The 25,706-nt window shown below is 37.1% G+C and overlaps 2 protein-coding genes across 16 annotated transcripts in view; one reads left to right on the top strand and one right to left on the bottom strand.

Moving 5' to 3' along the window:
- CARF (calcium responsive transcription factor) overlaps positions 1-347 on the bottom strand; it is a 97,691-nt gene extending 97,344 nt beyond the window's left edge. For all 12 annotated transcript variants that reach the window (XM_038585420.1, XM_038585421.1, XM_038585419.1 and 9 more), the window contains exon 1: positions 204-347. The gene's annotated coding sequence lies outside the window, so the exon portion shown is untranslated. The remainder of the gene's footprint in view (positions 1-203) is intronic.
- WDR12 (WD repeat domain 12) lies at positions 2-24,724 on the top strand. 4 transcript variants are annotated; one of them, XM_038585435.1, is made up of 14 exons: positions 2-469; positions 1,038-1,103; positions 6,146-6,240; positions 8,848-8,942; positions 10,391-10,497; positions 11,593-11,708; positions 12,312-12,466; positions 13,699-13,744; positions 15,926-16,011; positions 20,409-20,549; positions 20,649-20,754; positions 20,918-21,050; positions 22,653-22,725; positions 24,132-24,724. In XM_038585435.1, the coding sequence occupies exons 2-14, from the start codon at positions 1,063-1,065 to the stop codon at positions 24,207-24,209; spliced, it is 1,272 nt and encodes a 423-aa protein (XP_038441363.1). In that variant the 5' UTR covers positions 2-469; positions 1,038-1,062; the 3' UTR covers positions 24,210-24,724. The 4 variants fall into 4 exon arrangements, with proteins under 4 accessions (XP_038441363.1, XP_038441361.1, XP_038441362.1 ...); XM_038585433.1 differs by having other exon boundaries at positions 984-1,103; XM_038585434.1 differs by lacking the exon at positions 2-469 and adding an exon at positions 605-754 and having other exon boundaries at positions 984-1,103.
- The last annotated feature ends 982 nt before the right edge of the window (positions 24,725-25,706 follow it).

Raw genomic sequence — 25,706 nt, 5'->3', positions numbered from 1 at the left:
GAGCGCGGGTCAGGAGGTGATGGGAGGAGGCGGAAGGAAAGAAATGGGGGTTGGGAGGCAGCGTCCAGTCCGCGGGCGCGGACAGCTCGGCCAAACCTCCGACTCCTCCAGTCCCGCCGCCTCTGAGAGCCCCACAGGGCGAGGAGGGAAGTCCACAAGCTGCCGGAGCAGAGGGGAGAAAATTCAAAACGAGTCTACTCAACCTCGTCTTGGCTCCGAGGCCCTGCCATGGAGACCAGCACAATGCGCAGGCGCATCCTTCTGAGAGCGCGCAGCGCAGGACTGTGAGACTAGACCACTATCGGCCACCGTCGTCCGTTTCCTTTTCGAGTCTCGTCTTCGCGTTCCTGACTCCCACCTGCGTCTAGAGAGAGCCTGAAGCTACAGCGGCGGGAGCCCTCGGGAAGTCTCGGGAGAGTGAGGTTCCGATTGGGAATATACGTAAAGACACAAAGCCTGAAAGCCTTTGGTAAATGAAAGCTGAAGGCAGAGGCAGTATAATAGATATCTGGCTGGAGTTGGAAAAGTTTAATGCAAATAAAATATCGTGAGGGCAGCATGGCAAAAAAAAAAAAGACTACAATTCCCAGTGGCTAAGCGTCTGAGAAGCGCTGCATTCTGGGAGTGGTAGTGTCTAGAAAGTGTGCTTGAGGTATCGGGTCTGAAGATAACCTCTTAAAATTAAAAAGGGAGAGAGAAACAGTTTGCACTGGGCCCTCCTGTATCTTCAGAATCGATCACAGGCCTAAATACGGTAAAGGAAAAGTAAAATTAGGGACACTCTGCCTTTAAGACTATGCTTCGCCAATCGATGATTCCTAAATCTGGGAATCGGTAGTTGATATTTGTGGGCTGGGCCTCTGGTGTCAGACCGGCCTCGTGGTTGGCTCCGGGCTCAGGAGGCCCGTTCGGACCGCATCTCCTCGCGTACCTGTGCGAGCTAATTTTGAGCTGCTTCTTCTTCTTTTTTTTTTTTTTTGTAGTCTTAAGAGACCGGCTCGCCTGTTGTCTGACCATTCCCCCTTACGCTTCCGTAGACAAGTCTCGTGCGCGCTCCTCGCCATGGCCCAGCTCCAGACACGCTTCTTCACTGACAACAAGAAGTAAGCACCCTTTGCCTCTCCTCTTCGCCTCCCTAGGATCCTTTCCAAGAGCTCCTTCCGTATGACTTTGTGAAGCCTCGGTTGTCTTTGCTCTCAGTTTTCCTCCGCTCCCCCCACCCCCCCTTTACTCCCCTCCACTGTATTCCTGGCTTCTGCGAGTTTTCGGCTTAATTGAAAGTTCTGCCTTTCCGGGATTTCCCGGGGATGGATCCCTGCGATCACTGATCCCTTTTTTTTTTTTTTTTTTTTTGCCCAGCTTCTCAGGCTCATCAGTGTATGATTTGAATTGCGAGTGTAGAGGGATCTGAAGGGCTTCGGGTTTGCTTCCCCACGTACATCTCCTTAAGAATGAACAATGGACCTGGTCGGTACAGGCTGCCGGCTAGTGGTGTTTCACAGTTTCTGAACACACAGGTTTATTTGGAGGAGGTAATAGACGATGCTTTTCTAAACCAGGCTGGAAAGTGGAGTTCTGAATAGCCGTTTGGCAGAACTGGTTTTGGATAAGAATGTTAAGTCGGGGAACCCTGGGTGGTTCAGTGGTTTAGCACCACCTTCCTCCCGGGGCGTGATCCTGGAGACCCGGGATCCAGCCCGGCGTCGGGCTCCCTGCATGGAGCCTGCTTCTCCCTCTGCCTGTGTCTCTGCCTCTCTCTCGTGTCTTTCATGAATAAATAAATAAAATCTTAAAAAAAAAAAGGATGCAAAGTCAATTCAGTTACAGTTTGTGTATTTATATACATACTTAGACATGTATGTGTATTTATATGCGTGCATGTACATATGAGCATTTTTACTCACGGCTCTTGAGTCAGTAGCATTCATTTGAAACCTAACGTATGTATTACACTATTATTTTTTTTTAAGATTTTATTTATTTATTCATGAGAGAGAGAGCGAGGCAGAGACACAGGCAGAGGGAGAAGCAGGCCCCATGCAGGGAGCCCGACGTGGGACTCGATCCCGGGTCTCCAGGATCGCGCCCTGGACTGAAGGCGGGCACTAAACCGCTGAGCCACCTGGGCTGCCCATAATTTTTCTTTAGTGTCTGTTTAGCTATATTGTAAGTCTTTTGATGGGAGGGACTGTGTATGACAGTTCTTGGATTGACTGAGTCAACAAATGTCAATTTCTTCCCGTACTGATGATAAATAATGAATATTTGTTGTATTAACAAGCTAACGCCATTGGTAAACTAAAAAACCTCCCACCTCAATTAAGATTATATCCTTGATTCTTCATAGCTTTATGAGTTGACCTGGTAAATTATATTCATTCCTCTTGTATTGTTGCTTGCAGTATACATAAACTGTGTCATGAATGCACAGGAGTATTTATACTTGGTCCAAATACTTTTCAAGCAATGTGGTACAATAGCATAACCCCTATGTTTTTTTCCTTTTTTTAAATTTTGTTTATTGACAGGATGGGGGAGAGAGAGGACAAGCACAAGCAGGGGGAGTGGTAGGCAGAGGGAGAAGGAGCATCAGGCTCCCTGCTGAGCAGAGAGCACAGGGGCTGGATCCCCCCAAACCCTGGGATTATGACCTGAGCTGAAGGCAGGTGTTTAACTGACTGAGCCACCCAGGCACCACCCCCCCCCCCCGTATTCTTTTTCTTTTTTAAAGATTTTATTTATTTATTCATGAAAAACAGAGAGAGAGAGAAGCAGAGGGAGAAGCAGGCTCCACTCAGGGAGCCCGATGTGAGACTCGATCCCGTGACCCTGGGATCATGCCCTGAGCCAAAGGCAGACACTCAACAGCTGAGCCATCCAGATGTCCCTGTATTTTTTTTTCGAATTGAAATTTTTATTGAGATAATCATAGATTTACATGAAGTTTTCAGAAATAATAGACCATTATGTTTTAACCCCTGAGATAAATGAACAAATAATACATATATGTTTGTGTATGTGTGTGTTTAAATTCTTCAAAAAGGTAACAACCCCTAAAAATTAAGTTTTTGCTTAACACATAGTATATTCTGGCGCATCAAATGAGGGGGGACTGGTTTTTTCACCTATGTGTATATATTTTACATATACGTGTGTATGTGAATTATGTTACTTCTTCCCCCTTATTTTACTGACCCAATAGTAAATGCAAGGAAAAACAAAACCCTTTTTTTTAAAGATTTGTTTACTTGGGATGGGGTGACTGGGTGACGGGCACTGAAGAGGGCACTTGACTGGATGAGCACTGGGTGTTAGGCTGTATGTTGGCAAATTGAACTTCAATTAAAAAAAAATTTGTTTGCTTATTTTGGAGAGAGAGAGAGAGCAAGCGCGTGCGTATGTATGAGTGGGGGGAGGGGGAGAGAGTTCCAAGCAGACTCCCCACTGAGCATGGAGTCCAAGGCTGGGCTGAATCTCTTGACCCATAGATCATGACCCAAAACTAAGAGGTGGATGCTCAACCAAACAAGCCACTCAGGTGTTCTGGAAAAAACAAAAACTTTAATTCTAGGTTTTGTTACCTTTTGGAGGACCTAAGTTACTGCTTACCTTTTTTTTAAGGCTTGATACATATACATATAAATATAGCTGTAGCCTTACTACTACTCAGAGTGTAGTTTGAAGATCAGCAACAGCAGCATCATTTGGGAGCTTGTTAGAAAAAGCAGAATCTCAGACTCCACCGCAGACCTACTGATTGCGACTCCACATTTTTACAAGATCTGAAGCCCCCTTGTCTACCTCATTATGGCAAAAGAAATCTGTTGTATCATGTCTTGATGAGCCCCTGGTTCTATCTTAACATCTTTTGAAACTTGTCCATTCCCTACACCTATAGCTCTAACTCAGGCTTTAGACTTTTTTTTTTTGTAGTAATAACTTTGTTGAGATGTGATTGACAAACAACAGAATTCGCATTTTAAAATGTCCAGTAGTAGCAAAATTGTACAACTGTCACTGCAATTTTAGAACATTTTTAATCACCCTTTAGCTATTTCCCCCTAATCCTTCCAATCCCAGCCCTACACAACCACTAATCTACTTTCTGTCTCTGGATTTGTCTGTTCTGGACATTTCGTATAAATGTAATTATATAATATGCAGTCTTTTGTGACTGACTTCTTTCACTTAAGATAACGTTTAGAAGGTTCATCCGTATTGTAATATGTATCAGTACTCATTTTTTTTATGGCCAAATATTCCATTGTACGAATATACCGTATACCAAATTTCATTTCCAATTTTTAAGTTAATGGACATTTGGGTTGTTTCTACTTTTTGGCTATTATGAGTAGTGGTGATGTGAATTTTTGTGTACAAAGTTTTGTTGTTGATGTTTTAAAGATTTATTTATGTGTTTTAGAGGAGTAGAGAGAGTGCAAGGGAGAGGAGGAAAAAGCAAAGGGAGAGTGAGTCCCTAACAGACTCTGAATTAAGCACAGGCCTAGAGGCAGGGCTCAGTCTCATGACCCTGAGATCACAACCTGAGCTAAAACCAATAGTAGGTTGCTTAACCAACTGAGCCACCCAGGCGCCCTGTGTACAAGATTTTGTGTAGACATATATTTTCATTTCTCTTGGGTATATACCTAGAAGTGGAGTTACTGGGTCAAGTGATAATTCCATGTTTAATTTTTTTTTTTTAAGATTTTATTTATTTATTCATGATAGACCTAGAGAGAGGCAGAGACACAGGCAGAGGGAGAAGCACGCTCCATGCCGGGAGCCCGATGTGGCACTCGATCCTGGAACTCGATCCCTGGACTCCAGGATCACGCCCTGGGCCAAAGGCAGGCGCTGAACCGCTGAGCCACCCAGGGATCCCCCCATGTTTAACTTTTTGAAGAACTGCCAAGTTTACCCAAAGCAACTGCCCCATTTTACATTCCCATCAGTAATGAATAAGGGTTTAAATTTCTTTACTCACTAACACTGCCAGTCTTTTTTATTGTAGTTTTTAAAGTGACTGCAAACTAATATCTTATCATGATTTGATTTACATTTCCTTGGTGAATAATGATGTAGAGCATCTTTTTCATGTGCCTTTCATGCAAATGTTGTTCATTTGCATATCTTCTTTGGAGAAATGTCCATTTTAATCCTTTGCCCATTTTTTTTTTAAGAATTTTATTTATTTATTCGTGAGAGACACAGAGAGAGAGGCAGAGAGACACAGGCAGAGGGAGAAGCAGCTCCCTGCAAGGAGCCCAAAGTGGGACACAATCCCAGGACCCTGAGATCACGACGTGAGCCGAAGGCAGATGCTCAACCTCTGAGCCACCCAGGTGTCCCTGTTTGCCCATTTTTTTAATTGGCTTATCTTTTTGTTATTGAGTTATAAGTGTAGGTTATATATTCTAGATAAAAGTTTTTTATCAGAAATGTGATTTGCACATATTTTCTCTCATTCTCTCTTACAAGAGTTTTCTAATTTGACCATTGTATGTTCCTCTAATCCTGTCTCAACAGTGCTGCCAAAAAGGTCTAACAAAACAAAACAAAATTCCAATGATATTCTTTGTTAGGACTCAGTGGTACTTCATTGCCTAGGGAAAGAAGTAAAAATTACTTCACATAGTAGATTAACCACTCCATGCACGTCTCTTTAACCTTATTTTTGGTCACTGTCTAGAGCAAGATCACCTTTGCGGAATAGGCTGCGTGGGCAGTTTAGCTGCTATTGGTTGCTGCTTTTGCTGCTTTTCTGCACCCCTTGTTTCTGTCTGCCCCCTCTTACCTGACAAAGTCACTCTCCAGAGGTAGCTTAAGAAAGACCTTTATTGTGTATTCTTTTACACTTTGTTTTGTCTATCTTTTTCTTTGGTTGAAATGATCTACAGCTTCTTTGTTCTCCCATTCTATATACGCTTATGACATTATTCTTACATACTTTTATTGTATTTTGATTACCAGGCTTTGGCCCTTTCTGAGAACAAAGATCATGTCCTAATTCATTTTTGTTAATACCATGTAGCAAAATGTCTGGCATTTATTAGATACCCAGTAAATATTTGTTGAATGAATAAATGCACATTTGTTAAAATATCTGTAGACTTGACTTTGATATATCATTTCCTTTTTACAGATATGTGGTAGATGATGTACCCTTCTCAATTCCTGCAGCCTCTGAAATTGCTGACCTTAGTAACATCATCAATAAATTGCTGGAGGCCAAAAATGGTGTGTATAAATAAAGGCTTTGAGAAGTTAGGAGAGGGTGCAGTGCCACTAACTACACTAAAATACATCACATTTTTATTTTATTTCCCTTTTTTGGGCTTTGTTTTATAACACTGTATATATTTTGTAATGGTAAAACTTATGGACTGTAAAACATGTTTCCCTGCTGCATGATACTTTTTTAAGTGCTTTGAGATAGAAGTTTTCAGAAAAAATTATTTCCATTTAATCTGATTTTAAAGCAATGTGAAGATAAGGTGGTTAAGATTTAGAAATAAGGTTTTAGTGTCATTTATGACATTGTGATTATAGTAGGGAGACCTGGGATGGGTAGGCATAGAACAAGCATCTAGGTGCTTGGGTCTTACTTGCTACACTTCTACAAAGCAAAATGACAATGTCACTATTTGAGTATTTATTTTGTGTAATAACAGATGCCAATATTAATACTAGTATTTTTAAAGTATTTAGGATTCATTCAAAAATTAATGGATAAAGGTTTATAAAGGATATCAAGTAAAACATTTAAAAGGTATAAATATTAAACATATGCTGTTGTATGAAAATAAATTATTAGCCCATAAAACTGGTATGAACAAAATATGCAAAAATATTAATGAAAGGAGATTGGCCATGAGTTGATAATTGTTGAAATTGGGTGGAAGATGTATGAAGGTTTATTATTGTTCTCTACTTTTGCATATGTTTGACATTTTGTATTATAAGATGTTTTTTAAAAAATAGTGAAATTATACATAAAATAGAAAAATTAAGAATAACATAAAGTATGACCTTTAAAAACAAAATTTTGTCAATGATGTCACCATTTAGAAGCAAGCATGTTTTTATTTATTTTTAAAGATTTTATTTATTTATTAGAGCGTGAGCAGGGGGAGGGGTAGAGGGAGAAGCAGACTCCCCACTGAGCAGGAAGCACAAGTCAACTTGGGCTCAATCCTGGGACTCCTGGCTCATGACCTGAGCCAAAGCAGATGCTTAACCCACAGAGCCACTCAGGTGCCCCAAAGCAAGCATATTTTTAAACAGGTATTTCTGATACTTCAGAGTTCTTTTGATTCTACCCTACTTGGAGGAATGGGAGGTGAGAGTTATAAATTAATGCCCAATATTTTCCCCTTCTCCATCTTCAAATAATCCCATAATTTTTTTATAAAGTTTGATATGATGTTTTATTTTGTTTTTCTTTTTTTAAGTAATCTCAACACCCAATGTGGGGCTTGAATTCATGACCCTAAGAACAAGAATCTCATGGTTTTCCCACTGAACCAGCCAGGTGCCCCTGAGATGTTTTTGAACAACTTTATCTTCTTTTTTGGCAAAGGCTGTGGTCAGGATCTGCAATTTTTTCACTACTACCAGGCGATTGTTCATTCAGAGATAGTCCCATAGCATTGCCCATAGGTTCTTGTCTTTACCTTATCTGTTGATATATAGAGATTCTGATAAGTAGTTACTTCTAAATTACAAGACTGTCATATATCTTATTTACTGAAAAAGTGTTTGAGCTGGAATAAGAATTGTTCTTTTAATAGGGTGCCTGAGTGGCTCAGTTGATGAAGCCTCTGACTCTTGATTTTGGCTGAGGTCATGAGATTGAGCTCTGCATTGGCTCCTTGCTGGGTGTGGAGCCACCTTGGAATTCTCTTTCTCCCTTTGCCTTTCCCCACCTGCTTACACTCTTTCTTTAAGGAAAAAAAAAATTATTTGTGAAATAAATACTTTGTAATACCAGTGTATGGATGTGATGCAATAGGAAACACATAATACTGTGTGTAAGTATTCTTACAAAAAAAAAAAGCAAGCCTGAAGTCTAATTACATGTTTAAATCCACCTAGTGTACAGGATGTATAGATGGTAGAGGAACATGTTAAAGGACACCTTGGAGATGTAACCAATCAAATATAGAATGTAAGGAATATTAGAAGATAGATGACCCAGTTTCTTTTACAAATAAATGGCAAGGGAGAAAAAGGAGGAGGAACTGCTAAAGATTAAATAAGATATATTAATCAAATATAATATGTGGACTTTACATGCTGATTCTAAAAAACTCACTGTAAAAAGACTTATGAAACAAAAAAACATGAATATTTGCTATTAAAAGGAATAGTGATTAAATTTTTTAACATCCCTACTTTAAGTCCTTATATTTTGGAAATACATACTAAATATTTACAGATAAAATGATAGCATTTCTAAGGTTTGATTTTAAAAAAACCTGCAGAGGCATAGAGTAAGATGTATAGGTGATTGCCCATGAGTTGGTAATTGTCAAAATATGTGATAAGGATGGGGGCTTACAATGTTATTTTTACTTTTATATATATTTGGAATTATCCAGAGAATGAAAAGTTTTTTAAAATAGAGATCATTGTGCCAACAATAACAATAAAAAATTATAACAACGGAAGAAAGAATCTGTTCTTAAAAATCATGTAGGGTAGTGGAATACATGGCCTGATTATGCTATGGAGAAATTCAGAGGCCAACTAGGATAATAGGTACCTGTTGTTTTGGGGTTACTCATATATCTCTACCAATGTTACTTCAGGCTGAGTGATCATTTTATTATGTATTTTTTTTAGAGTTCCACAAACATGTGGAGTTCGATTTCCTTATCAAGGGCCAGTTTCTCCGGTTGCCCTTGCTCAAACACATGGAACTGGAAAACATCTCATCAGTAAGTTCATTCAAATGTTTACCTGCTCTATTTTATGTCAGGTGTTCTTAGACAATGTGGAAAACTTTTAGAATCATCCTGAATCTTTAGCAACCAAGATTTTTATTATTGTTTTTTTCTAGAAATTTGAACTTCAGTTTTTGTGTATTCAGTTTTGAAATCCTCTCTTCTGAGGGTATATTAAGAAATGCAGATGAACAAATATGAGAAGAAAAGGGAATAGCAAATATACGTTTACTGCAAATAAAAGTGTACAAAATGTGTGCATACAAAAACTTACAAGTTAGGTTATTGTGATTTATTGTTGTTCCCCCTTCCTCTAATTTTTAAAGCTTCCTTAATATTGCTTTTATAATTTAAAATACAGCTTTTACACTTTTTTGGACAAGTTTTAGAACTGTGATAAAATGTACTAAGATCTATCATTCTAACCATTTTTATCGAAGTGTATAATTCAGGGGCATTAAGTACATTCACAATATTATGTATGCATCGGTACTGTCCATATCCAGAACTCTTTCATCATCATCATTAAACAAAATGCTTTTATGATTTTATTTTTTAAAGTTTTTTTTATCCTCCACGTCCCCCTTCACTTTTGGCATAAGTTTTCCAAGGTCATAAATATTTCTTAATACTACTGTTAGGTCAGATAAAATTTTCACCTTTTGCATGGCTCCAGATTTTCTGAATTGTGAAGGGGACTGACATGAAGGAGACATGTTAAACTGGGAGTCCTTTATTTCCATAGTGTACTATTTGTTTTGTTTTTTTAAAGATTTTATTTATTCATGAGAGACACAGAGAGAGAGAGGCAGAGACACAGGCAGAGGGAGAAGCAGGCTCCATGCAGGGAGTCTGACATGGGACTCAGTCCCTGGTCTCCAGGATCACATCCTGGGCTGAAGGCGGCGCTAAACCGCTGAGCCACCCTGGCTGCCCCATAGTGTATTATTTTAAAACTGTACGCCTGATTGATTTCTGGTTTTTCTTCTTTCTTTTCTTTTCTTTTCTTTCTTTCTTTCTTTCTTTCTTTCTTTCTTTCTTTCTTTCTTTCTTTCTTTCTTTCTTTCTTTCTCTTCTTTCTTTCTTTCTTTCTTTCTTTCTTTCTTTCTTTCTTTCTTTCTTTCTTTCTTTCTTTCTTTTTCCCTTCCTTCCTTCCTTCCTTCCTTCCTTCCTTCCTTCCTTCCTTCCTTCCTTCCTTCCTTCCTTCTTTTTAATAATAAATTTATTTTTTATTGGTGTTCAATTTGCCAACATACAGAATAACACCCAGTGCTCATCCCATCAAGTGCCCACCTCAGTGTCCGTCACCCATTCACCCCCACCCCCCGCCCTCCTCCCCTTCCACCACCCCTAGTTCGTTTCCCAGAGTTAGGAGTCTTCATGTTCTGTCTCCCTTTCTAATATTTCCTACCCATTGATTTCTGGTTTTTCTCTGTGACTAGGAAGAGGTTGTGGAACTGGAATATGTGGAGAAGTACACTGCACCTCAGCCAGAGCAATGCTTGTTCCACGATGACTGGATCAGTTCAGTCAGAGGGGCAGAGGAATGGTATTACCCTATTAATGTTCTTCTATCCATTTCATTAGGCTACTTTATCAGTCTTTTTAAATGTACTATGTGAATATTTTTCGGTGATTGACTCTGTGTTCTTTGTGAAAGTAGTTTCGTGATATCTGTATCAGTGAACCATGCCAAAGATCTTTTCATTCAATTTATTTAAGAAGAAACTTATCTGTCTCAAGATGTTGTAGTGACATTCGTCTATGGAATCAGTCAAGTGTCTTAGGGCATTTTGTTTGAGTGTGTTGCTTATAAGACCAAAGATATCATTTGTTTCACAGAGGGGGAAAAAGCCTTGTATAGCCACAGATCTCCTAGCCTACTCCCGTGAAGATGTAGATCATACAATTTATTTTAGGAATAAAAAGGGAAGACTAGATTCAAGCAGGTATGGATGACTCAGCGCAAACCCTTACTGGCCTTACTTGTAGAATAGCACTTGAGAATGGATTATGATTATAGTACAACCTTACTTCTTTTAAAGAATATCTTCCTGGAGTTGGCATACAAGTGATGCTTTTACTGGTTTTAATTTTACTTTAGATGGTTTTACTGTTTTTCTGTTAAATGTTTTTCACTGGTTCAGGACAAAGGACCGTTAGGTTTTACAAGCAATTTCCCTGAGAGTTGTAGTGTTTACGACAGTAGTGAAAATGAAATCTAGCATTTTTTAGTTACATTTGTACTTTTAGGAGGTCAGGAGAAGCCAAATGTAACATCTTCTGATCTATTCTGTTGTGATTTGAAATCTTAGTCTTCCTGTTAAAGAAGTTTTTTTTTTTTTTTTAATTTTTATTTATTCATGATAGTCACAGAGAGAGAGAGACAGAGGCAGAGACATAGGCAGAGGGAGAAGCAGGCTCCATGCACCGGGAGCCTGATGTGGGATTCGATCCCGGGTCTCCAGGATCGCGCCCTGGGCCAAAGGCAGGCGCCAAACCGCTGCGCCACCCAGGGATCCCTAAAGAAGTTTTTAAAGTATACTCCTGAAGGTTTACTTTGTCATTGCTTTAGGAATATAATTGATTTCAGGTTTTGAAAAAGCTTTTTGTATTTCATAGAAGTTTTTTTTTCTCTTCACAGGATCTTGACTGGTTCTTATGATAAGACTTCTCGGATCTGGTCCTTGGAAGGAAAGTCAATAATGACAATTGTGGGACATACAGATGTTGTAAAAGATGTGGCCTGGGTGAAAAAAGGTTAGGACTGTTTGCCTAAACTGAAAGGAATCCTGCATAGGGAATTGGAAATAAGCCATTTTCAGTGCTGGGGCAGAATGGGGATCGGGTAGGAAGTACCTCATACCTCAGTTATTGTGAGGTCTTTCAAAAATATAGTGTGCAAGAAGAAAAAGATTATGTAAGAGTGGTAGAATTCAATCCTTACTAAATTATAACAAAATATACCTCGAAGTTAATACTGTGTTAAACTCATATTTTATAGTATTTTTGAAGACTTGTCCTTTTATACCATAAGTAACTGGGTTTTTTTTTTAAGATTTTATTTATTTATTCATGAGAGACCCAGAGAGAGAGAGAGAGAGGCAGAGACACAGGCAGAGGGAGAAACAGGCTCCATGCAGGGAGCCCGATTGGGGGATTGATCCCAGGACTCCGGGATCACGCCCTGAGCCAAAGGCTGATGATGCTCAACCATGGAGCCACCCAGGTGCCCCTTTTTATTTTTCAAAGCTGGCTAATGTCTTTCTCAACAACAAATAAGTCAATTCTTCAGTTTCAGAATACAGTGTATTTTAAATTTTTTACTAATTTGTTCTTATTCTTCTGATCTCCTTTCTCCAGATAATTTGTCTTGCCTACTACTGAGTTCCTCTATGGATCAAACTATTCTCTTATGGGAGTGGAATGTGGAGAGAAACAAAGTGAAAGCCCTGCACTGCTGCAGGGGTCATGCTGGAAGTGTGGATTCTATAGCTGTTGATAGCACGGGAACTAAAGTAAGTAGCTAGTGTGTTACTGCTACTGTTGAATTAGAGTTTGAACTTCCTATGCAAAAAATTTTTTCTTCATGTATCCATTGTGATTGTCCTACTTTCATAACAAAGAATATGAAATTGAACCCAAAGTACATAGTCTTATAATAAGAGACATAATGATTCACTTCTTCAGTCTGGGTTTCTTTGGTTTAGAACTTTAATATAAACTGCAGAAATTTTATGAAATCAGATTAATAAGCAGTGTAACTTTATTTATAGTGATTGACATTTTCAACCTTTGAGCTACTCAGTGCTGTCATGAATTGAAAATGTCTAGTTGATCATCTAAGCCTTAGGTACACTAAGGTTAGTGTTAATAGAGGTTGTTTACTACTTGTGCTGATTCACTGTATCATGACAAAATGGTCAGAGTTAATTAAAAGGACACAATCCTGAGTGCAACATTGTATTGACTTTTGAGGGGTTATGCCATTTGAAAATTACCTAAAATTCTGAATTTCAGAGTGCTTCTTCAGCATTTCTTTGCTAATTAGCATAACAGAGGACAATTTCATGCATTCAGAGGTAAAGATGTATGATTATTTATTTGAGCCATAAATAAGGTTTACCTTGTCAAGTCAAAACTTAAATTAATTACTCATACCTTATCTTTTGGCTATAAGAGACAGAAACTCATCTTGAACTTTTTTCAGTTTAAAAGATTGTGAGATCCAGGAAGGAGTGAATAATCCTATCACCAGCATCTGAGACTCAGGAACTGAAGCTTGAATGTGGCCAACATACCTCCCTCACTTATCTTCCTAAATTGACTTTATTCTCTTGCACTTCAGATGGACTTTTTCCATATGGCATTAAAACCTGACCTTCAGTATTCCTAGGTTTTACATTATACCATCAGTCTCTGGAAAAGACTAACTTCAACTCTGTGGAACACAAGTTTTCAAAAAAAGATCCTGGAGGAGGGAGAGATCTGTGGGCACTGTATAGACCAGTTTCCCACCTTGATCTAAGCAACCATAGCCCGGGCACAGGGCCATATAAAAATGGCAGCTCCTTCAGTTGCCATGAGATTGACAATACAACTCCCAGGAGACTAGGAAGCCATGCAGAGGGTACGATAGTAGTAAAAGATTTCAGAACAAAGTAAAGATTTTAAGTTTTAAATAGAAAAAACAAGGCAAATAATATGATTATATTGCATACTCTTTTTCTCTTCATGTATATCTTTTTAGTTTTGCAGTGGCTCCTGGGATAAGATGCTAAAGATCTGGTCTGCAGGTAAATTAAATTAAGTTTTTGTTGTACTTTGACTTATTAATGATGTTTCAAGAATTTCAGTGAAAGAATATTATTTCACACATATTTTTCCATAAAAATGGACCAGAGCTTTAGAGGACAAAAATAAAGGAGCATATAGAGAAAAATTAATATACTTCATTGTGTTTCAAAATGTGTTTCTCTCTACCACACTTTTATTTATTGAACCGTGTCCACACTTTTATTTATTGAACCGTGTCACTGAATTGCTGCAAGTAAGCAACAACATGATTGATGCAATAAGACATAACTGCCTTAGTTCTCAGAGTTCTCTTATTCTGGAACCTGGAAATAAAAATACTTTCTGAGTCATTTTGATAGACTCCACTGTTAGAGAAATTTCTTTTCTTTTCTTTTCTTTTTTTTTTTTAAGATTTTATTTATTCAGGGCAGCCCTGGTGGCGCAGCGGTTTAGCGCCGCCTGCAGCCTGGGGTGTGATCCTGGAGACCCCAGATCGAGTCCCACATCGGGCTCCCTGTATGGAGCCTGCTTCTCCCTCTGCCTGTGTTTCTGCCCCTCTCTCCCTCTGTCTCTATGAATAAATAAAATCTTCCTTTTTTTAAAGGTTTATTTATTTATTCATTCAGATAGAGAGGCAGAGACACAGGGCTGCCCAGAGAAATTTCTTGTTTAAGCTGATTTACTTAAGTTTTTAATGCAGTTTTGCCAAACTTAATTTTTTTTACTTTGAAAACATAGAAGGAACAATTAGAAGAGGAAGAGTTGAAGGAGGGAGGACTCTAAGAGGAAGGTACTTTGACATTAGTGACGGAAAAAAGAGAGGGAAGACCCACAGATATTTAAATTAAAAAGAACTGTGGTCTAGAATTACTTAAAGAGGTAAACAGAAGCAGAATCTCTATTATGTCTGAGGGAATAACCGTATTACAGTAAAATAGCATACAGTTCACAAAGTTGATTTGGGAGATCAAGAAAAGCTTAAATAGTGGCAGGAAATATAGAGGTCAATTCAGTAGATTTCCCAATAAGCAAACAGCTTTGTTTTGTTTTGTTAAAGATTTATTTATTTCTTTTAGAGAGCGAGAGTGGGGGTTGGAGGGCAGGGCAGAGGGAAAGGGAAAGAAAAAAATCTCAAGCAGACTTCCTGCCCTAGGGAGCCTAAAGCTCAAGGCTTGACCTCATAATCCTAAAATCATGATCTGAGCTGAAGTCAAGAGTCAGACACAACTGACTGAGCAACCCAGGCACCTCTTTAAGCAAATAGTTTTGAGGCAGAAAGTGGTTTATTTGGATAATTTTCCTTTTGTAGGAAAGTATATTTTAGTGTATATTTCATTGTCTGAGATACTCTTAATTCATTGTTAGAAAAGTAAAATAGTCAAAATAAACATGACTGGATTATATTTCCTTTTAATGTGTTTGTTTAACCTTGTCATTCCCTTCTTTATAATAAAAATGCAATGTGGGTGAACTAATACTAAGTAATTTTTCATAGATATGGTAAAGTGATTAATATTCATAATGATGATCTTAAAGACATGGCAAAATAACAAACTGGTTAGACTTTATGATTTTAGTGTGCTCTATTTTTTGCTTTTTCCTTTTAGAAGATTGATAACCCAGGTGTTGGGTTTTTTTTTTTTTCCAGGTGTTGTTTTTAAATATAAATTTCTGTTAACCAAAATAAGGAGGCATAGCTATTCCTTAACCACTTGAGATAACATGGAGAAAACATACTCAGAAATATAAGAATTCTTTTTTTTTTAACTTTTTAAAAAAAATTTAACTTCAAAATACAAGAATTCTTTTTTTTTTTTTTAAGATTTTATTTATTTATTCATGAGATACACAGAGAGAAAGAGAGGCAGAGACACAGGCAGAAGGAGAAGCAGGCGCCATGCAGGGAGCCCAACGTGGGACTGGATCCCGGGTCTCCAGGATCACACCCCAGGCTGCAGTGGCGCTAAACCGCTGAGCCACCGGGGCTGCCCAAAATACAAGAATTCTTTTAGGACTGTTTGCAATCAGAGAGCAATTGGTAGAGTACCCAACTCATGATCTTGGGGTCATGTGTTCGAGCCCCATGTTTGGCATACGGATTACTTAAATAGATAAAAGACCTTGCAATTAATATTTACCATAAATTTTTAAAATATCAAATTTAATTCTCTGTGATACAGTTCCTACAGATGAAGAGGATGAATTGGAGGAACCCACAAATCGACCAAGAAAGAAACAGAAAACAGAACAGTTGGGACTGACAAGGGTAAGTATTTTTGAGAACTTAACTATATTTGGCCTATATTGACAAATATACGACAATTTAATCTTTCCTATTTAAATTTCCCATTTTCTTGCCTTGCTACTTCAATCATAATTAGGCTTTCTTGGAGTAGATTTGTAAATTTTTATTACACATACTGTACTATGCAACATTGATCTGAGTCTTTGAATGTAGTGATACTGAGCCAGGCTTACAGATTGGTGTCGATTATTTAGCTATTATGTTTGATCTCATGGTGCATTTTGTAGTAGAATCTTTTAATTGTGAAAGCTTACACCCAAGTTAAATGAAGCATTTCACTACCTGACTGTTTAATATTGTTTTACACTGAGGATATAATTCTTACAAGGAATGCTAATTATGTCTCCTAAATCAATAGAAACCAAGAGTTTAATCTGATTTTCTATTCTGTCATTTAGCTATTAGATCCAGTTAAATCAAACTCAGAAAGTTCGTCCTGATTCTTATTTGTTCTGTTTTGTTAGGAAAATATTTATCATAATCTGTTCTTACCTATGTTAATATGCTTAATGGGATGGATGGTACTGAATCAGGTTTAGGAAAACTTGTTTTTCACTCACTTTTTATAGCTGTAATGAATGTGCAATAAAGCATATTAAGTTCTTATGGTTACCAATAACAAGATATTTTATAAACATGGTTGAAAACGGAGACACCTAGGTGGCACAGTCGGTTAGGTGTCCAACTCCTGGTTTTGGCTTGGATGATGATCTCAGGGTCCTGGGATTGAGCTTCATGTCTGGCTCCAGCTTGGCTCTGGCTTGGTGCCAGGTCTGCTTCAGATTCTTTCTGCCTCTCCCTCTGCCCCCCACCCACCCAAATAAATCTTTTAAAAAGAAATGGTTGAAAAGGAGGAATAAAGTATGATTATAAAATGATTTGTCAGACTCACATAAAATGCAATAAAAGACAGCACTTAACTGGTTCCAACTCAAAGTAGTGATTTATAACTTCTCAATATATTTTAAAAGATTTTATTTTGGGATGCCTGGGTGGCTCAGTGGTTGGGCGCCTGTCTTCAGCTCAGGTCGTGATCCTGGGATCCAGGATTGGGTCCCACATTAGGCTCCCTGTGATGAGCCTGCTTCTTCCTCTGCCTGTGTCTCTGCTTCTCTCTCTCTGTCAGTCTGTGTCTCTCATGAATAAATAAATCTTTAAAAAAAATTTTTTTTTATTTTTTTAAGTAGGCTCCATGCGCATGCGTGGAGCCCAACGTGGGGGTTGAACTCACAATCCTAAGGTCAAGAATTGGACGCTTAACCAACTGAGCCATCCAGGGGTCCCTAGATTTTTTTTTTTTTTTTTAAAGTAATCCATACACCCAACATGGGACTCCAGCTGACAGACCTGAGATCAGGAGTCTCATGCTCTATCAACTAAGCCAGCCACGCACCCCTATAAGTTTTTGTGTGTGGGTTTTTTTTTTTTTTTTTAAGATTTTTATTTATTTGACAGAGATAGAGCACAAGCAGAGGGAGAAGTAGGCTGCCTACTGAGCAAGGAGCCCCATGCATAGCTGCTTCGCAGGACCCTGGAATAATGACCTGAGCTAAAGGCAGGTCATTAACCAACTGAGCCATCCAGCCCCCAATTTAATACATATAAACATGGACTGCTGAATTCCAAGGGGAATGATCTGGCAGCTACTTAACTTCTTTATCACTTAGTCTTAAATTAAAACTGAGTGCCTTACCAGTTGGATATTGTGCCAGTGGTAATTTAGTGATGCATCTCTCTGATCAACCTTAAGAAATATGTGAGTAGGAAAAGATGTCTTGAATTAAAGAAATTCTTTCTCAGATGGTAGCTTTTCTTCCTTTCTTTCAATTGAAGTCTGACATACATATGGTTAAGTGTACAATGAGTTTTACAGATGTAATCATGAAACAGAATGAAATGAAATTACCAAATGAAACAGAATTACCAACACCCAGAAGTCTCCCTCTAGCCTCCCTCGCAATCAGTAGCCCCTAAAGTTAGGTAGTCACCATTCTAACTGATGTCATCTTACGTTGGATGATATTTTTAAACTTCAGGTGATATCTATGAGATTTCCTTTATGCTGCTACATGCAACAGTTCTTATCATTAATGTATAGCATCCCTTTGCATTGACTACCAGCCTATATCCATTCTTCTTTTGGTGGACATTTAGATTGACTCTAGTTTTGGCTACCATAAATACAGTTGCTAAGAAAGTTCTTGTCTTTTGGTGTACATATTCAGTCATTTCTGCATTTGTAGAATTGCAGAAATAGAATTTCTGGGTCACAGGGTAGGCACAGGTTCAGTTTTCCAAATGTTAGATATTGCCAAAAAGTTTTCCAAAATGGTTATATCAGTTTGTAGTTCCACTGACAGTGTACAAGGATTCATAGTTACTCTACATCCTTACCAGCACTCAGTATGGTCAATTTTTTTTGTCATAACTAATTTCATTTAACATATATGTTATACATTTACTTAACTGTTAAAAATCTATTATTTTCTTGATTTCTGGTGGTGTGTTGTGTAAGTCCTGGCCCTTTGATGCCTAGTTATGAAGTGCCTGTTCATGTTTTTAGCCCATTTTTTTAAAGTGCAAGAAAAAAATATACACGATTAAAAAAAGAAAACAAAGGTGTGTTGTCTTTTTCTTGCTGATTTGTAAGAGTTCTATATTCTCAATTCATTGTCTTAAATACTTTTAAGTATTTTCTCCTAGTTGGTACCTTGTTGATAGGTGTGCACTTTTAAGCTTGCTTCCATTGTCCATTTTATTTGAGAGAAATCATAATATATTCACTTTCTCACTTAAGTGGGGTTTTGTAGGTAGGCTTTAGATTCATGCATTTATAAGTAACTGAAGTTGTGCTGGAAATCCTTGAAGTGTTGTTTGAAGTGACAATTGTGCTGCAGTTAGAAATAATAGAAAGGTTGGATTTTTAAGGCCAAATGATTAGACAAGACAGATCTCAAAAACAGTTATCTTCTCTCTGGTTTTCTTTCTAGTACCTTGCATGTATTAATATGAGTAATACTGCCATTCAGTTAATTTACTTGTCATCCACTTCATACATTAACATATAGTCAGGCTTTTTCTTCATTTTCACTCGAAACTTCTTTTTCTCCTCCAGTATTATTGAGTTTATTTGTTGAAGCGGTGCCAAAGTTGACTTTCCTACCTATTTTTTAAAAAATTTTGCATTTAGGAAAAGTCACTTTTTTTGGTTCGTAACTTTTAATTTTTGATAAATGCATAGAATAACTACTACATAACCAAATACAACACAGTTTATCATCTCCTAACACTCCTGTTGCCCATTTGTTTTTACTTTGCTGTTTTCTATCCTAGAGCCTCTGCTGGATTATCTTTGTTACCTTACTCTTAATTTTGCTTCAGATCATGACAGAAGTAGTTCTGTTCCTCATTCCTCTTATCAGGCTCCTTTACATCATCCAGGAAAATTTTAGAGCTGGAAGAGAGGTCTCAGGTCATTTGGTCCAGGAGTTGGCAAACTACAGCTTACTGGCTCATTGGCTGTGTCCTATTTTTATACTACAAAGAGCTAAGAATGTTTTTTGCATTTTTAAGGGGTTTTTAAAATAAAGAAGAACATACAACAGAGACTAGAAAGACTAAAATTCTTTCTGGACCTTTATGAGAAACTTTGCTGATCTCTGATCTGATAGAAGCCTCTCACATTATAAATGAGGTAATATTTAAGGAGGTTAAATATAATAAAGTTAGAAAAGTAGATTGTCTCCCATTTCAGAACTCTTTCCCTCTCTCTATCACGTGTTCTTTATATTTAAGATAGACATTACACCTAGTTTGGGAATTTTAATTTGAGAAAAAATTAGAGATTTGGAAGTATTAAATGAACCATGGGCATTATTTAAAGATTGAATAAGAGAACTAAAAGATGCTGAGGAAAGGGTGAGAGTAACCTGAGATTCATTTACCTGGAAGAGTTAGGAAGAACATGGCAGCATCTGGAGTCAAACCTAGATCTCTCTGACCCCAGAGCTTTTCAGCTAACTTCTATATATAACATTTATATATGAGTTAGGGTTAATATTAATACTTCTCAAAATAAAAAGTAGATGGGAAGGCAGCAGGATATTGACGAAAGACTACAAACTTCGGAGTAATATTTGAGTTCAAATTAAATCTGCCATGTGTAAGCTGTATGACCTTGAGCAAGTTCCCTTTCTCTGCTTCATCTATAAAATAAAAGCAAGTATCTGTTTTGGAGGGTTATTATAAAGAACTAAGAAAGCTAAAGCATCTGGCATAGGGGCTTCAGAAGTAAATATTATTGTTTCAATTACTCTAAACTGAAAATGCTTTTCCTTTTGGTTATCTTTCATTTCTAGACTCCTATAGTGACCCTCTCTGGCCACAAGGAAGCAATTTCCTCGGTTCTTTGGTCAGATGCTGAAGAAATCTGCAGTGCATCTTGGGACCACACAATTAGAGTATGGGATGTAGAGTCTGGCAGTCTTAAGTCAACTCTGGTAAGACTTATAAATTCAGTGATTCTCTGATTAACTTTGAGCTTCTAAAGATAGTTATTTCTAGTCCACATGGTCAAATGTTCTTTCTCTGTTTTTCAGACAGGAAATAAAGTGTTTAATTGTATCTCCTATTCTCCACTTTGTAAACGTTTAGCATCTGGAAGCACAGATAGACATATCCGACTGTGGGATCCCCGAACTAAAGGTGAGTTGTGTAAGTCACTGAAGGAGAAATATGTGTAAATAACATCAGTTTCTCCTTTCACCAGAGATGTGTATTAAAAGATAATTTTCTACAAACATTGTTTTGTGTTCTACCTACTTATCTTCTAAAATTCAATAATTATTATTATTTTTATTTTGTTCAGATGGTTCTTTGGTGTCGCTGTCCCTGACCTCACATACAGGCTGGGTCACATCATTAAAGTGGTCTCCTACCCATGAGCAGCAGCTGATTTCAGGCTCTTTAGATAACATTGTCAAACTGTGGGATACAAGGAGGTAAATCCTATTTATGATCTACAAAGAAAATACATCGATTACTTATTATATACAATGACAATGAAATAAATGCTGAAAAGATTATCCAGAAGCAGAAGGGTGAAAAAGTTTTTGGTTATATGACCTGATATGATAAATATTCATGTCTAAAAGAAAAGCCAGGGTCAAAGGAATTTTCTTCATTATTGATAGATTATTTATTGCATTCTGAAAAAAATTATCTTGAACCTTAATATAAACATGATATAGGAAGCCAGTGGTTTCTAAATAAATGGAAGCATAATCAAATAAGAAATTACATGTTAGTAGGAAATTAAATAAATATACATATTTTAAAAGATAACTAGATATTAAAGTTCTCTTTTTTGATACTGTATATACAGAGTGCCCCCAATGAAATGCATACACAATTTACGTACATATTTTTACAAGTAGAATGGAGAGGCATTAATCAAATACCTGTTGTTTACCCAAATCTGTATTCTAACATCCTTACACTACCTTATGATGTGTGATTTGTTATTATCTAGAAAGTTGTTAACATTTTAGTTGGATACTTTATATAGCCATTAGCATATAGTTTCTGATAATAGTAGTAAGTGCCATGAAGAAAGTAAAGCAGAGTAAAATGATACTTCTTTAGGGATGGGCTCTTCTTGAAAGTGATTTTCTAGTGAATTGAACAATGGGAAGGTATTAGCCATGCACAAATCATGTTCCCATGATTAGAGGGAACCAGCAGACAAGGTGGGGAAAACCTTAGCGTGTTGGCAAAATAAGAAGGCCAGTGTTGATGGAATGTAAGCAAGGAGAAGAGTGGTAGGAGATGAACCAGGTAGTAGTTGTACTGAGTAGTACCTTATGGGCCATGGTAAGGAATTTGGGAATCATTCTAAGTACCCAATAATGGGGAAGGCGTTGGGGGGCTCTAACTAGGGTAGGAAGAATGGAAGCAGAGAGGTTCTAAGTTGGATTCTTGGTATATTTTGAAGACATCTCTTTGGCAGGATAGGCTCATGGGTAGAATATGGAAATAGAAATCAAGGAATAATGCCCATTATTTTCTGCCTGAGCAGTTGGGCCATTAGTGGTGCAATTTATTCTGATGGAAAAGAGTAGAGAAACAAGTTTATGAGGGAAAATCAAGAGTTTTGTTTTTGTTGGTTTAAATTTGTAGTGCCCATAAGATATCCACATGTTGAGTAATTGGATACACATCAAAATCAGGGAATGAGTTTGGACTAAAGATAGAAACTTGAGAGTTGTCATCATATACATGGATAGACGAAGGATATATAAGGTCATGAGTTGATGGTAAAAGAAAAATGGTCAAGGAAGTGTGAAAATGAGACTAATTATGAATAAATATTTATAAATAGCATTTTTCCTATTTGAATATTTGTTATAGTAAATCTCTGTATTCTGCTAATGATAGGGGAAAATCAGGAGAGATGGTCAATAAGTACTCAGGATTTTAAGATTAACTGGTTATAGGGGCAAGGATGATAAAGTCTGTAAACTTTTCAGAAAAGTAAATATGATGTGTCATATATTTTAATATTGTGAAATGCATATAACATGGTAATACTTTGATTTTTTTAGTTGTAAAGCTCCTCTCTATGATCTGGCTGCTCATGAAGACAAAGTTCTGAGCGTAGACTGGACAGACACAGGGGTAAGAATTTATTAGTTATCTGGTAAAGAGGAAAAATAGAGAATAAATCTGGTCTTTGTATTTAGGGAGTTATTAATTTCATTCTATCTGATAATTATAATTCTGTATTCTAAGTTTTCTCATAAAATATTACTCATAAAAATCTCACATCGCAAAAAAAAAGTCTCCCATCACGTTCAAAGAAGAAACAAATTTGTTTTTTATAATTAGGAGTAGTAAAATTTGAAAATTTTGAAGCAGTTTTTTTCCCAGTTTTTTTTTTTAAAGATTTTATTTATTTATTCATGAAAGACACACAGAGAGAGAGGCAGGCTCCATGCAGGGAGTCTGATGTGGGACTTGATTCCAGGACTCCAGGATCATGCCCTGAGCTGAAGGCAGATGCTTAACTGCTGAGCCACTCAGGCATCCCTTTTTCTCAAGTATTTTAATGAAATGTTTTAAGTCCATAAATTTGCTCCTTTAGACTAAACAGATCTATTTCCCACTTAAATTTTGCAGAATTAAGTCTAGACTATATAATGTGCTTAAGGAATTAGAGTTTACTTCTTTTTATGTGTAAACATTAGCTCTTATTGCCTAAGGATTCTTTCCAAATACAGGTCCTAAGGATACTTGAATAATTTGTAATATCCATTTACCTGCAAACAGTTAAGATACTCTCCTATGGGCAGCCCTGGTGGCGCAGCGGTTTAGCACCGCCTGCGGCTCAGGGTGTGATCCTGGAGACCGGGGATCGAGTCCCACATCAGGCTCCCGGCGTGGAGCCTGCTTCTCCCTCTGCCTGTGTCTCTGCTTATCTCTCTCTGTGTGTGTGTCTCTCGTGAATAAATAAAAAATCTTAAAAAAAAAAAAAAAAAAAAGATACTCTCCTATAAAACATAGTTTTCTTGGGGCACCTGGGTGGCTCGGTGGTTGAACATCTATCTGCCTTTGGTTCAGGTCGTGATCATGGGGTCCTGGGATCAAGTCCCACATCAGGCTCCCTGCAAGGAGCCTGCTTCTCCCTCTGCCTATGTCTCTGCCTCTCTCTGTGTTTCTCATGAATAAATAAAATCTTTAAAAAAAAGAAAAACAAAAACCTTAATTTTCTTAAATAGAAATTAATTAAAAACTCTTATCACCCCTCAGACTTTTAAATTTTATTACATTTCTTAACAAATGCTTCATAGAAAGTACAGTAGCCTCAACCAAATTCAAATGATCACTTTTAAAGTTTTAATATAGTGTATTATAATATGGTAGTGAAATTGATGTAATTGGTCCTTTTAAGTATTAACTCTGAATGCGAGTTAACTGCTCATCTATAATTCTTTCTGTAATCAGAATCATCGGTATTTAACTATGTTTCACTATCATATGAAATAATTATGTTTACGTGTTTTTTTTCCTCTCCCTTTATGCAGTTACTTCTGAGTGGAGGAGCAGACAATAAATTGTATTCCTACAGATATTCACCTACTACTTCTCACGTGGGAGCATGAAAGTGAATGACAAATTTGACTATAGAGATTGTTTCTGTAAATGAAATTGATAAAGAATCCTCAGATTGTATCAGTGATGGTTCAGAAAGCAGCCTCTTTAAGTTTATATAATGTTTTCACCCTTGTTAATTGCTATCACTGTTTTTCATTTTATATTTATTATACAATAGTTTGTGTTGTTAAAATATAAAATGTGACCTGCCTTCTCTGCCATATGCAAACTCTTGAAACTAAACTAAGTTTTTTAGTTTCCTTTTAGAGGTATTCATTTGAATTAAGATTTGCTTTTGAGATGCTGTAAAAGTATTAAAAATATAGTAATTGTCCAGATATTTATTTCTGATGAGGAAACGAGTTTTTTTGTACATTAGCTGTTTAACAAAAGCATCATAAGAAAACTAATACATTCTAATAGAGAAAAAATTAGAAATATAATTTACTTAGGGTAAAATAATTGATGTTTATAATAAGACTTTGTGGGTATTCAGAAAATTAAAACATTTAGATGCTGCCAATGAAGAGTTTGTTGAAATATATTAAGTGGAGTACTTGTATTAAAGATGTTAGAATCCTCTAGAAGTTACATACAGATTTCATGGTAACCTGGAATCTTTCTTCCTAATATATCCTTGTATAGAATAGAATCTTTAGACAAACCTTTCAGTCAGTATTAGATAATATTCTATAAATTTTATATCATTAGCATTTATTTTAATGCATACATTATATACCAGATATTTAATGTAAATGTCTTCTTAAAGTGTGACTTATTCCTCAAGCAGAGCACTTCAGCCTCTAATATATGGAAAATAAGTTTAGTCTCATCACTAGACTGTAATTCAGTAAATCTCACAAAATGTTCCTAACAGAGGTCTAGGAAATAATACATATACTTGGCTGCAATTAAGAGCCGAATTAGCAGTAGATTAAGCCAGAAGTTTAGTTCTCTTACAAGATGAAATCCAGAGGTAGTCCAGGTCTGGAAAGTTTCATTCCACACTCTTAGGGACCCAAGCTCTGTCTATACATAGGATTTGGTCCTCATCTTCACACAAGAGCTAGAGCTACTGTTATTATAACATTTCTTAAAAGAAAGTATGTTTTAATGCCAAAAAATAGGGGTGGCTGGGTGGCTCAGTCAGTTAAGCATCTGCCTTCAGCTCAGGTCATGATCTTGGGGTTCTGGGATTGAGCCCCACACTGGGCTTAGTGGGGAATCTTCTCCCTCTCTCTCTGTATTCTTTCTTCCCTCTCTCTTTCTTACTTTCATTTTTTTTTTTTTTAACTTCTATAGGACAAAGAAGAATTTATATTCTTGTTTTGGATGTTCCCTGAATGAGCCTTAAGGACAGAGTTATTTTAAAGGTTTTCTTTACACACCCAATCTGGGCTTTTCAGTTGTAGTATGCATACACTAGGTAATTGAAGCAAAGGTAAAGAGGCCTATTTATTAGATGTAGTGAACAGAAAAGGAAGTGGCATCACTTATTGTTTCCT

The sequence above is a fragment of the Canis lupus genome, chromosome 37, assembly GCF_011100685.1.
Source record: "Canis lupus familiaris isolate Mischka breed German Shepherd chromosome 37, alternate assembly UU_Cfam_GSD_1.0, whole genome shotgun sequence".
Classification (NCBI taxonomy): domain Eukaryota; kingdom Metazoa; phylum Chordata; class Mammalia; order Carnivora; family Canidae; genus Canis; species Canis lupus.
The sequence above is the reverse complement of the archived record's forward strand: the minus strand, read 5'-3'. Positions and strand labels throughout refer to the sequence as shown.

What these genes read in the sequence shown, in the direction of transcription:
- WDR12 (XM_038585435.1), top strand. Translation starts at nt 1,063, where the DNA reads ATGGCCCAGCTCCAGACACGCTTCTTCACTGACAACAAGAA. An exon ending in TTCTTCACTGACAACAAGAA is followed by an intron (nt 1,104 to 6,145) that starts GTAAGCACCCTT and finishes TCCTTTTTACAG; the next exon opens with ATATGTGGTAGATGATGTAC. An exon ending in GCAGTCTTAAGTCAACTCTG is followed by an intron (nt 20,550 to 20,648) that starts GTAAGACTTATA and finishes TCTGTTTTTCAG; the next exon opens with ACAGGAAATAAAGTGTTTAA.